Here is a 14,562-nt window from a genome sequence, read left to right on the forward strand (position 1 = left end):
TAAAACTGAGATCTCGGGCGTTATAAGCGGCAAAAGTTCCTCCTGTCTGCCGGTCTTCAGAGAAAAACATTTCCAGTCCGCCGACAAATTTGGACTCAACCAATGGTCTGAAGGCGATCAAAAGATCATCGACGGTCATAATTCATTGCCATCGGTGATTTTTGTGCATCATTAATGGGATTGGGCCGTTTGTTAGTGGGTGAGGTGAGGACAATGTAGACTGAGTTGAGGAGAAAGTGGCTCTACGCGGAAGGACTTGTTCACCTACATTTGAAAACGAGAACACGATTTGTTTTTAAAATGAATTAAATCGTAAGTAAGAAAAAGATTTTAAAATGTAACGGATTAGGACAGTTTGTTGTTTTTGACGAATGGAAAACTATGTTCCCTCCTACCCAGTTTTGGTTCTGAATTTGTCTGGGACTCCAATTTCGTGGCTGTTTCCTAATGCCCACATGCTTTTTCAAGTCAAATCTCCAAACGCGCTCAATTCAATTTATAAAAGGGGCTGAAATTTTGACAGTGTTAGGGTGGTGTGAACGGTTCAGATCTCCAGGTGCAGAAGATTGTAAGATTGGTAGTTTTAATGAGACCTGAGTTCTTCAAATTGGTTGCCCTGAATTTTGTGCTCAGAGCCTGTGCAACCTGAAGAAGTGAAGTTGTGTGCATGCAATTCGATTTGTGACTGTAATCTTCCTTTTTATTTAGAAGATTTTGAATTGTCCAGGAATTTGAGTTTAATAAATAGTAGTGTTGGAAGTGGTAGGGAAATCTAATGAGTTGGGCAGCCAAAGAAGAAAATAAATATTTACCTTAGGTTGTTCAGGAATTCGTGTTTAAAATCCCATATTGTTGTGCTTGATTTAGGAATATAATAGTTACGCATCTGTCAAAGAGCTATCAATGAGATTCTGAAGCTTCTCGAAAGAAGAGAGACAAAGGGTCTATAAGAATTTTGTTTTTCTCTGTGAAATTGAATAGGTACAGAGTGGGATTTGTAGAGAAAAGTGTTTCTTTAACTGTGGAGAAAGTTGAGTAAAAAGACCAGTACTGTAATCCTTCATTAAGGAATTCGATGGTCTGTGCATGTGTACAAGAATCTGCAATCAGTTTCTGAAGGTGTACCCACAAGAAGGAATAGAAGAGGGTGTATAAAAATTCAGAGCGTTTTGTGAAATTGGACCACTAGATTGTCAAATTGATAGGGAACATAATTTGTTTCTGTAGGGATGGGTTTGGATAGAGATCTTTATGGGACAACAGATCAGCAAGGTGAGAATGGGATTGAAATGGAGGTTCCTGGTGCTGACAGAGTTGCGTTTAGTGGACCTATGAGTGGACCTCTGAGCGGTCCACTGAGCGGTCCGCTGAACAAAAGAGGAGGCAGGAGGAGTGCCAAGTTTAATGTACCTGAGACTTCTACAAGCTCTGGTGGTGCAGAAGATGGGTATGTGGAGATTACTTTGGATGTGAGGGATGACTCTGTTGCAGTCCACAGTATCAAGGCTGCTGGACAAGACATGGAGGACCCTGAGATGACACTGTTAGCTAAGGATCTGGAAAAGAAAACCTCATTTGGATCATCTATGATGAGGAACGCTTCTGCAAGGATAAAACAGGTTTCTCAAGAGCTCCGACGCCTTGCATCAGTGACAAAGAGGACATCTCATCCTACTGGAATGCTTGATCGGAACAAATCAGGAGCCCATCATGCATTGGTAGGACTCAAATTTATCGCCAAGACCACTGGATCCGCTGAGTGGAACAAGGTTGCTCAGAACTTTGATGAGTTCGCGGAGAATGGATTACTTCCACGGGCTTGCTTTGGCCAATGCATAGGTAAGGAGAATGGAATTTTTTCTGCTTTCCAATAAGTGAGTATTTTTGGATGGGCTATCAGAGTTAAGTAGAATCGGTATTGGGTCTTTGGGGTTTAAATGGATTGTGGATTATTCAAAGATTTTCCATTGCAGGGATGAAGGACTCGAAGGAGTTTGCGGGCGAATTGTATGATGCACTTGCTAGAAGGAGAAACATTTCAGCCCCTGGCATTACAAAATCTGAACTGAAGGAATTTTGGGAGCAGATTTCTGATCAGAGTTTTGATTCTAGACTTCAAACATTCTTTGATATGTAAGTGTACACAAGTTTTAATCAATGTGACCTAGGCAGTTTCCTCCCAAAGCATATAGGAATCCATCTCTAAGCTTGAAACTGGGTTTTCTATTGAGTATCTCAGATTTCAGTAATAGGAGCAAATCTCAATTTTGGTTTGTGAAAAAATCTATCAGATGTGCATATGAGGGTTGGAATGCGATCTGTTATTGATATAAAACCAAGTTATGAATTGTATGAATGAATAATACCGTATTCTACAATATAGCCTGCCATTCTTATCAAATTCGATATGTGCAGGGTTGACAAGAATGCCGATGGCCGTATCACTGAAGAAGAAGTCAAGGAGGTAGGCATTTATTTTTCGTTGTTTTCCATCTTCATTTTTCGATTGCACATTTTGATATAACGGACTTATTCTGCAAAAAGCTAAATATGGATCCCTCTTAACAGGTTATCATGCTAAGTGCATCTGCAAACAAACTATCCAAGCTAAAAGAGCAAGCCGAGGAGTACGCAGCACTCATCATGGAAGAGTTAGATCCAAATAATTTGGGATACATTGAGGTATTATTCTCAGGAAAATACTGTAGACCCATAACCGTTTGGATGTTCTAACGATAGGAAGAAGAGGAGTTTTAATCCTTTCAAAAAGGTCTAACTGCAAATCTGTTTTAATTGCTCAGGTTCAGAGTCTGGAGACGTTGCTACTACAGGGTCCAGGAGAAGCTATCAAGCCAGGCAACAGTACCCAAATGTTGAGCCAAATGCTGAGCCAAAAATTGGGTCACACACAAATGAGAAATCCAATTCAACGATGGTGGCAGAAGACACAATACTTTGTAGAAGATAACTGGAAGCGTGTATGGATTCTGCTCCTCTGGTTCTCCATAGTAGCAGGGCTATTTGCATGGAAATTCATACAATACAAGCACAGAGCAGTATATCATGTGATGGGTTACTGTGTGTGCACTGCTAAGGGAGCTGCAGAGACGCTCAAATTTAACATGGCATTAATTTTGCTACCTGTTTGTCGAAACACCATCACATGGCTCCGTAATAAGACCAAGCTTGGTGTTGCAGTTCCATTTGATGACAACCTTAATTTTCACAAGGTCAGTCTGAAACGTCCAAATCCCTCTTTAGAAAAGAAATGTTCAATCTTAGTAATTTAAAAAAAAAGAAGGATCAACAATGACCAAATGAAAATGGATCCTTTGGGGTCTGAACACTTTCAATTACATATGCTAAATTTTCATGGTGGAAATTTGCAGGTTATTGCAACAGCAATAGCAATAGGAGTTGGACTTCATGCAGGAGCTCATTTAACATGTGATTTTCCCCGTCTTCTTCATGCAACCGATGCTGAATATGAACCTATGAAACCATTTTTTGGAGACGAAAGGCCACCTGATTACTGGTGGTTTGTTAAAGGGGTTGAAGGCGTTACAGGTATAATTATGGTGGTGCTCATGGCAATTGCGTTTGTCCTTGCCACTCCCTGGTTTAGAAGGAATAGGCTGAATCTTCCAAAATTCATGAAGAAGCTTACAGGATTCAATGCCTTCTGGTATTCCCACCATTTGTTTGTAATTGTATATGCACTACTGATAGTCCATGGAATAAAGCTGTATCTCAGCCACAAATGGTACAAGAAAACGGTGAGCAATCTAAAACTTTCAATCTTACATCATGATTGATTTTAGTCGGTCTTAAAGTAGCACACATGTATCAAGTCAAATGGGCCACATTAATGTGGGACTGAAAAAAATACCTTGCACATTCTCTATTTGCAGACATGGATGTACCTCGCAATTCCAGTGTTGATATATGGTGCAGAACGAATAGTGAGAGCCTTCAGATCAGGATACAAATCTGTTAAAATGATCAAGGTATATCAATGGCTAATCATTTTTATTATTTATGTTAGTTTTGCAGAAATTGAGAATATTTGTTAGTAATACTAAGAGAGAGTTTTCACTTGGTGCAGGTAGCCATTTATCCAGGCAACGTTCTGGCTCTGCAAATGTCAAAACCTCAAGGTTTCAAGTACAAAAGTGGGCAATATATGTTCGTTAACTGCCCTGCAGTATCACAGTTTGAATGGTATATACTTTATTTATACTCATTAAGTAGCAGTGTAATTGTTCTTTCAATGAAGTATAATTTGTTGCTAACAAAGAATTCTTGACAGGCATCCTTTCTCAATAACATCAGCTCCAGGAGACAGTTATTTGAGTGTGCATATTCGGACCTTGGGTGATTGGACAAGAACGCTGAAAACTGTTTTCTCAGAGGTATAAAAAATTATGCAAACTCTTCTTATCTTCTCTGAATGGACAAGTTAAAACCTGCTTTTCTGCATCAACCGCTTGAATTTTATAGATATTTAATCTGAATCAGAATATGTATTCTCTGTTTGGGTTATTACCAGGTTTGTGAGCCTCCTATGGGTGGCAAGAGTGGTTTACTGAGAGCTGACTTAATGCAAGGAGAAAACAATCCAAGGTAAATAATTTTCCTCATGTGTTTGTACCACAAAAAATAAAATAAAAAACAATATTGGAGGAATTATCAATCTAAAGAGATTATGACCTTAAAATATGTGAATATACACAGATTCCCAAGATTGTTGATAGATGGACCTTATGGTGCTCCTGCACAAGACTACAAGAAATATGATGTCCTCCTACTTGTGGGATTAGGCATTGGTGCTACTCCCTTCATAAGCATTGTGAAAGACATTGTCGACAACATGAAACAGAAGGATGAAGAAGATGATATAGAGAATGGAGGGAAACAAAAGAAAAAATCCTTTAACACATCTCGTGCATATTTCTATTGGGTTACTAGAGAGCAAGGCTCATTTGAATGGTTCAAGGGAGTTATGAATGAAGTTGCAGAATCTGATCAAAAGGGGGTCATAGAACTTCACAATTACTGTACCAGTGTTTATGAGGAGGGAGATGCCAGATCTGCATTGATTGCCATGCTCCAAGCTCTTAATCATGCAAAGAATGGGGTGGATATTGTATCAGGCACAAGAGTAAGTAAAAATGAATCCTTTCAAAAGCAGAAGCAATAACTATAAAAAATAATCCTTTCAAAAGTTTTTCATGTTTTCTTCTTAGATTGCCCCCTTTTTAATCACAGACCAGGGCTATGATACCACAATCTGCACCTGACCTTGATTGTGAAAGCCTCCAATGGTTTACCTGCAAAGTTTGTTTCATTCAATGTAGCTACTAACTAACCACTTCCTGATGCTTGTTAGTGTTTATCACGATTATGGTTCTGATCAAAATATACATTTTCTGCAGGTAAAAACACATTTTGCCAAACCAAATTGGAGAAAGGTGTTCAAGGGCGTTGCTTTGAAGCATCCAAATAAAACAGTTGGTAAGTTACTTATACAATACAATTTATCTCAATATATTCCAGCACAACATGTAAATCGAGAACCATTTAAGTATTTTGGCCTGATTAAAAATGGTGTCTGTGCAGGAGTGTTCTACTGCGGTGCTGCAGGGCTTGTAGCGGAATTGAAGCAACTTTCATTGGATTTCACTCGTAAAACTAACACTAGATTCGACTTCCACAAAGAAAACTTTTGATGAAATTTGTCATAAGTATTCATTAAGCAACAGAGAAGGATACGTTTTGGCTTCAATGCAGCACATCTTGCAAAGCAGGCGAGCCAGTGCCATTTCTGTTATGGTTTAGGTTGCAACCCAGAGTAGTTACCAGAGATCAGCTTCAACAAAAGATTTCACTATAGCAAATATTAGCTTGAAGTCCAAGCTTTGAAGCTGTGTACATGAAATGATGTATATTAGTTAAACTCATTTTTTTAAAGTAAAATTGTTGTTGATTTCTTATGTAGTGGCAGAAATTTTCTCGACCTCTTATGTCCGGAGCTGTCTCTTCTCATATTAATAATGAACTATCCAGTTACTTTTCACGCCCTCTCCATTAAAACCAACCGTACACCTATGAAGATCTGTAAACAGGGTAACACTGATTCCACATAAATTTGTCAATAAATTTTTAAAAATAAAGAAACTTTAATGTGGGTGCCATTTCTTTGTTGGATTTAAGCTTTGACTGAGTTTTGAGGACCCAGTCTGTAATGTGCGTTCTGTTCTTTCATATGTATTGATACTTCACAGCTATGAGTGGTTTGAAAAATGAATTCTAAGCTTTCAAAAACGTGAATTATTCAAAGTAGCCTTATTCTTGTTGGGCACTGAGCTATACACACAAAACACTACAATTTAGTCATCTTAAAGATTCAAAACCTACAGAAATATGATTTAAAGGATGAAGCAGAGATCATGTTTAATGGATACTCCTTAATGGTTCACTTTTATTAAAAAAAATGTTAATATAGACTCATACTTTCACATGGACGCTAGTAATCCAAGTGAATCATCATATTAAGATAAAAGATCCTCCTCCATCCCCCACCAAAAAATATCAAACATATCATCTGAAATTACCAGATCAAAAATGATACTGATGAACAGATCCCAATACTAAAAAGTCCCGTTTCTGATTGTCTGCAACATTGTTATCCCATCAAGCATATATTCTACATAAAATATTAAACCTTTGTCTACTTCTCCTTCCACGAAACAGGGATTCCCAGTAATAATAAAAATGGATCTTCATCTCAGTCCTCAATCTGCATTAGTTTGTCTTTTGTTATGTCCCTTCTATAATTTTTATACACTAATGGTTGAATCCCTCCGAAAGAACCGGAACAGAATAATTCATTACCAAATATAATAATGTAAAACTCATGGACTTCACTAAAAGTAGCTGGAGAAAAACTCATGGACTCTGTCATCAGAATCTTCAAACCACGCCACGGATTATCATATGTTCACGAGTATCAAAATTGATGCCAAAATAAAATATAAATTTTATATTAATGTGCGTACAAGTGCATGTATGACAGATGGCGTTTTCAACAATTACGTATAAAAATCAAATCAAAGAATTATAAGCACCTTTCAATTTTTGTGATAGAAGTTGTTGATTTAATATCTCATACTTGATTTAATGTTCAACTTTTGTACAACATTGCACCAATATTTGAATGAAATATACCATTTGTTGTGAAAAGTAACCAATCATGTGATACTACATCAGCGGCACAAGTATTGGGGCCTTTTGCATGCCTATTGGTCTCACTATTTTTTTGGTCTTTTTTGGACACCTTGGCAAAAAGCATGCTGATGTGGCATCATATTTGATGATGTGGCCCTGAAACCTTAGTTAAAAGCAGGGGACTTGCCAAGTAAGCTGCTATAAAAAATTCGGAGTGATTTGAAATTTCCATGTAGGATTTTGAAAAGTGTGAAGTTAGGGTGCACAACTATTGGGTCATCTCCCCTAGATAATTTAATGAGCTTTTATCGTTGGAAAGTGTTTTTAAAAAAAATCTATTAAAAATAAAAAATAAAAGATTAGATTTTAAAAATTTTAAAAAATAAAAATTATAAGTGATTCTTTAGTTTATTAGCCAAGTTGAATGATTTAAAATTTTTTTATTATAGATCAAGTTTTAGTCAATAGAAAACTTTTAATATTTAAAAAAAATTAGATTGGAATCATACCTCAAGTGAATGTGATGAAATAGATATCTAGAATACTAAGCTATAGAAATCCTTAAGCACTAAGCTAAAGAAGGTCAATTGTCATGCACTTAGAGTACTTGTTTGGTAAAATGGATACTTAGCATATTAAGTTGAGAGAGGCCGATTATTGTACACTTCGAGCACCTAGATATTTGAACCATTAAGGTGGAGGAGGTCAATAATTGTGTACTTAAAGCACCTATAAGTAATGGGCTATGAGAAAATCTAAGATGTTTACCCTTTCAAAAAAGAAAAGAAACAAAAGTGAGAGAAATCATTTAAATAACACTAGTAGTTCTAAGAAAATTTAAGAGCTTACAATATTATGTGTATATTTTGTTGATACTTGAATTCACTAACCAAGGTATAATTGTAAATATATAATGGTGTTAAAGGAACATGCTAAAAAATTGACTCATTTTTTATTAAGTATAAAAATCAAATTTAAAATTCATTCTTAAATACAAAATAATTAAAAGAGGGGTAAAATTTATTCAAAACCAAAAGAGGTACAAAGAAAAGGCCTTACACAGCCCTATCAAGCTCCACTAAGTGGGCCAACCTTTGAGACAAATCCAGGGATAATTTACCCCCATCCACAATGTTCCAATTTTGCATCTTATCGAAAGCCCATTTGGCCAAACAATCCGCTACCCCATTCCATTCTCTAGGAATATGATTGAAAGTAACATAATCCAAAGAAGCACATAGATGAAGAATTTGTTTAACAACCAAAGTTAGATGCCAACTAGCATCTCCTAAATGTTACCTATTCAACACATTCATCACCACCTAAGAATCAGGCTCACAAATGAGCCTTCTCCATCCAAGATGACAACCGCGCTTCAAGACGCTTATAAAATGGCAACCGCCTCCATCAAATTGATAGTATGGAGACCCTTATAAATATAAAAGATAAATTGAATAGTCCTAGAACTATCACGTCTAACTCCACCAATACCAGCATGACCAGGATTTCCATGGGAAGAACCATCTGTATTGATCTTCAAAACACCTTGAGGAGGAGGAATCCAACGCCCTTCCTTGTTAATCTTCTGAAGAGGGTGTTGACGTCTATTTCTCACAACCTAACCCTATTGAGGGGGGAGATGAAGACGATTGCAATAACCAACATCTTTGGGATCCACAATCTCTACCAAATCACATTTTGCCAAAATAGTCTCTTCCTAAGAACGAAGAATTTTCCACCACAAGCGATGGGATGCCAACATCTCATCATGAAAAATCCTATGGTATCTCTCTAACCAGATATGCCAAATAATAAAGGAAGGGCCAAGATCCTAAGCAACTTGAAGAAATGAGGTTTTAATAGGGGCCTTACCCCAACAATAAAAAACACAGCCAATGAGGACACATGCCAACAGACTTGGTTCCACACACCCCACCAGAAGTGCCACATGATCTTTGTAGCAAAGGAACATTGGAAAAAGAGATGAGAGACACTCTCCTCGCTTGCCCGACACAACACACACCTCGAGGGGCCCTGAAAACCTCACTTACACAAATTATCCCAAGTAAGACATCAATTTTGAAACACCAACCACAAGAAAAAGTTACACTTGGGCCAAGAAAAATTGTGCCAATCATGTCTCCACCAAGGAACCTCTGTGTCCCCAAACAACTACCTACCAAGTTGCACATATCATGCTGAAACATAATATTTCTCAAATAGATCACTGCCAGCCCAAGCCAAAACATCATGCCCCACCAAAGTACTACATTCACGAGAGGCAAGAATTTGCACCAACTCACACTTGTCTTCCTAGACGACACTCTAGGTGGCCACTCAGAAGAGTGCTTCCATCTAAAACTGGCAGCCATCCCACAATTTTGAGTAACCTTATAATGCTCAAGTGTGACCCAGCTTGCAGTAGAAAAAATATAACCATAAATAGTTAATCCATAGCCAAAAACAATACAACCATGAATAAATAATATATAGTCAAGATCAAAATTCTTATTATAGATACAACAATCTCTTGGCTCTATGTTATGTATAAAGATACATGGATATGCAAGCTTTTTTGGTTGTCAATCTCATGAGCTATTCTTGTTGGAACAAGGAAGGTAAATATGACCATGACCATCAATATTCCCTTTCAAGTACCTTAGACTTAATACATTTGGATGAAAGACATTTGGCTGAAATGTGATGTCATCACAACCTTCAAATGAAGCCATTTAAAAAAAATTTAAAACCTTATTTCAAAGGCTCTTCATTTAAAGCTCCCTTTGATGCCATCACATCGTTGCTCACAAAGTTTTTGAAAGAAAAATCAATTTGAAGTAGGTTTGGACCATCAAAGAAAGTCACCATGACATAGATTGTAGGCCTTAGAGTAATACTTCTAGAAAGTATAATTTGTTATATGCATTTTTTAATTATTACGATTTTTTTCTAGTTTTAATGAACATAATTTTTTAATCAAATATAAGGGTTTCACCATCACTTTTAACAATTAAATCAATAAGAAGAAAATTTTCAAGATTTCATACAAAGATTATATATAAATATATATGTATTTTTAAATTAAAATTTATTTGTGTTTTTTATGTAAGTTTTAATAGCTTATTTTTTATAGTTAAGTAATTTGAAAAGTTTCAATTATTCTATAATGCATAACATATTTTACAAAATATATAAAGTTATATATTCCTTAACATAGATTGGTAGCACCAATATTCAGTGCATAGATATTATTTATAACTTTTTTTTTGAATAATTTATTTATTATTAACTTTTTATGTCAAATTAATTGTAATTTAGACATAATTTTATTCTAGATAACACATAAATATTTATGCATATATATGTAAATTAACCTTTGTTGTTGAAATAAGGACATCCATGTATAACACACAAATATTTAAAAGAAAAATCTATATTTTTAAATTTTTGTATTGTTTCATATACATGTAATAGAGATCTTGATGTTTAGTGAAAAGAATATGTTCACTAGAAAATAATAGATAAATAAGTAATAAATTAAATATATTCAAAATCATACTTTCTAGAAAGCTTACTTTGAGGGTCATGATCTTGCAAATTATCATGTCACGTCGATTCTATTTATTGGTATAACCCAAGGTTTGAAACAAGAAAATGAAAAAAAATATAAAGACTAAGGTAAAACAGCCCATCCAAGAACCTTCAAATGAAGGTATTCAAGGATTTTTGTTGGAAGGTACCTTTGAACAAAGTTCCTTTTCATGACTTAAATTTTTTTAAAGATTTGAGGGACCTTTGAATTAAGGTTAAAGTGACACCACCTTCAAAGGTGTTTGCTAATTTATTTCTCTCCAACCATGCAAATTCATAATGTGCTACAAGTGGGTTGCACTATTGAGGATTTACCTTACTATAAAGTATTAAAAATAGGTTAGTAAAAAATATTGTAAAAATGATAAGTTATTTCATAACATACATACATGCATGCATGCATACCCATCTTTCGCTAGCAACGAGACTTGCTCCTCCACGCAGATCAAGAGTTCTTTGTCTCTGTTATTCAGAGCTATTCGACCTACTTCCTCGCAAATGGGATGAAGCAGCTACCTTAACCTGATGATTCCCATTCACAAAATCTAAAAATCATTTCATTTTTTTACAATTTACTTGCTATAAGTGATAGAAACTCAAACTTTGGTTCAAAATGCTATTCATTTCAATATGCCACTTAGGCCAAAGAGTGAAACACACTATTGTGAGATGTCGAAAACTAAATGAATTTTCTAGTTTATCTTTTGCATAAACTAGAAAATTATCAGAATAAGTTGAAGAAAAAGAGTTGAAGAACACCTTGATAGCACAATCGAATTCTCTCACCGTATAGTATTTTTTTTTCTATGAATATAATAAAATTGGTGCTATTATTCATTGAGATTTTTATAACAAGATTTTCCAACGTAAAATTCATATTGTATGTTATTTTATGACTAAAATTATACATACACACAATTTTATTAACAATAATAATAAAATTTTAAGTAATATACTTAAGAAAATATTAAGTAACATAGATAGCTAACTAATTCGCACACATCATATAAAATGTCACCATTGCAACATACTAAAACTAAACTATGTATTTGACCATACGCAAGTCACACTTAGGGTCACAAATCTAATATTTAATAAAAATAATTTGAACATTTGCAATTGACTAGGCAAAGTTATCTATCACTTGATACTTGAGGGATTTGTGCCTCTAAATTAATATATTGTTATATCCATGTATATTTGGGGCTTTTTAAATGATAAAAAGTGACCTAGATATCACTTTATTAATAAGGGGAAACATGATAATTTAATAACGTAGCCTATGGGTAGGTATTGGGGTTAGAAAGAATACACACAAGGCAAGTGGGGTGTTTTTAAATGGCTTTCCAAACCATCTACATTTCACTTTGTATAAGTCAATTAGAGGAAATATTATTCACTACGTTGGTCTTGTCAAAGGCTTGTGATGTTATCCTTTTTCACACCACAATTTTGTATTGTATTGCCTCATAATACCAATGGGTGCCTACTTAATCCCAACTCTAATGTAGTGAACAAATAAGATAATGGTCAAACCAAGGCTCAATATAATTCTACCTAGGTTTCCTAGAACTAGTTATCAGATCCTTCTAGTAATTCTATGATCCTATCTAGAAGAATAACCATGCAACTCTAAAATCATTTCATTATAATATTAATTATAGATTAATTTATGTATACTATAAATGAGATATCTATTATTAGGAGGATTCCTTGTTATAGTTGGTATGGAATGTGTTTGGTGATTGAGATGTTTATAAGAACTTTTAATCAAATCATTTTTTATAGAATGATATATTTTTCATAACGTTTTTAGGTGTCTTGTGATATATATGGCCTAGATATCACTTAATGTTGAAATAAATAATTCATATATTAATTATTCATTTAATTGCATTAATTCACTAAATAATCGATGCCTTAGTTAGTAATTAATTATTGGTATTTATTAGTTCGTTAATTAATTAACTACAAATAATTAATTAATATTTATCTCCATGCATAATGCAAACTAGGAAAAGCAAACTATGTTTAGATTTTGGAGAGTTTCATGCATTAATTAGTCTATTATGATTTTTGTGCATACATGACTGATTCATGCATTGTGTTTCAAATCTCAGTCTATCTTGTAGACTCCACCATTTAGGATTTCTATCTTTAGAGTTAGATTTCTTTATAAGGATTTCATATCCTTCATTGTAATTAAGCAATTTCAAAGCAATACATTCAATTATTGTTAAATGTCTTCAATTATCTTTTTGTTGTTCAATTGTCTCTTTATGCATGATAGGTATTCTTGCAAAAGATAACTGGGCTTTTGGGATTCACATTTGATGAATTCTAACACTTAAGTTAAGGGGAAACAAGATAATTTAATAACATAACCTATTGGTAGGTATTGGGGTTAGAAAGAATACACATAAGACAAGTGGGGTGTTTGTAAATGGCTTTCTAAATCCTTTACATCTCCCTTTGTATAGGTTAATTAGAGGAAATATCATTTACTATGTTGATCTTTCTAGGGTTATGATGTTGGAGCCATCTATTCTCCATACAAAACAACACTTGATCAAAAACACAAAATATGCAAATCACACGAATTTTTACACAATTTCTACTAGTTTGATCCTCCTAATATGCCTTCTCAATGATGTAAAAATGTAAAAAATCTAGGTATGTGCAGGATCATGAGTGGCAATACGAAAAAAATTGCCTTCTCCACTCGCCTGAAAATGCGAAAAATCTATGTTGACTTTTTGCTTGGCTTGGATGTCAATACATCTAGCCATGGCAAAAACCCAAGCAAATTGAATATCCGATATTAATTAAATATTATATTAATACAATATATATTTTATTATATATATATATTATATATATATTATATATTATATGATATATTATATATAATATATTATATACTATTTAATATATATATTATGTTATATATGATATAATATAATATATATTATATGTAATATATTATATATAATATATAATATATTACATATTATATATTGTTTAATATATAATATTTAATATAATATTGTAGCATCGTAAATTGTACACCCTTGTTGGGGTGGTACAATTCCACGCTTGGTTTAGCACCCGCCTTAGTGTGTTTTGCATCCTGCATATCTCATCTCCTTTAAGTATTTAATTAATTAATTTTATTAAATCTAAATTCATATTTCACCTCTTCACATGTTATAAAGTTGGGCTCTTTATCCTAAGTGTGCCCCTTTTCATTTTATTCTTCCAATAAATCATTAAATCATAAACCTTAATTATGTCCTATTTTGATCTTTAAGGCCTGATTTCATATATCAAAACACCTTGAAATCAGATGTAACTTTGGGATTCGCTCTAATATCATCATATCTAACGGCCCCGAAAATTTGCTAAAAAGTTGGTCAGACCATGTGAACTTTGCACACAGTCCTCGACATTTTTGTCGAAATTTCAGGAGCATAATTCTATGATATTATAATGCCTAACCCCAAAATATGGGTGGGAAATTCGAATCCTAGGCTGGCCTAAAGATGGAATTAAGATCTAGGGTTTCATACACAAGAGCTCTCTTTCTTCATTTGAAGGTTTAAGAAATCAAATCTAGAAAAAGCTTTTGGAGCGATTGCAAGGAGCCTTCTATGTAGCGAAAGAGTAGATCTTTGAAGTCTTCAACAACATTCAACAAAACCTATCAAGCATTCATCAAGCATTCTTCCATGAATTAGGGGCTTT

General features: G+C 34.3%; 1 protein-coding gene across 1 annotated transcript; it reads left to right on the forward strand.

The window, feature by feature from the left end:
* The first annotated feature begins 72 nt into the window (after positions 1 to 72).
* LOC131066747 (respiratory burst oxidase homolog protein C) lies at positions 73 to 5,993 on the forward strand. The gene is made up of 13 exons (XM_058001581.2): positions 73 to 1,839; positions 1,974 to 2,133; positions 2,416 to 2,464; positions 2,569 to 2,682; positions 2,802 to 3,230; positions 3,390 to 3,776; positions 3,912 to 4,007; positions 4,106 to 4,221; positions 4,310 to 4,412; positions 4,550 to 4,623; positions 4,735 to 5,161; positions 5,436 to 5,514; positions 5,620 to 5,993. Exons 1-13 carry the CDS (start codon positions 1,230 to 1,232, stop codon positions 5,727 to 5,729), a joined length of 2,754 nt encoding a protein of 917 aa, XP_057857564.1. The 5' UTR covers positions 73 to 1,229; the 3' UTR covers positions 5,730 to 5,993.
* Positions 5,994 to 14,562: the final 8,569 nt, after the last annotated feature.

This window comes from Cryptomeria japonica, chromosome 9 (genome assembly GCF_030272615.1).
Source record: "Cryptomeria japonica chromosome 9, Sugi_1.0, whole genome shotgun sequence".
Taxonomy (NCBI): domain Eukaryota; kingdom Viridiplantae; phylum Streptophyta; class Pinopsida; order Cupressales; family Cupressaceae; genus Cryptomeria; species Cryptomeria japonica.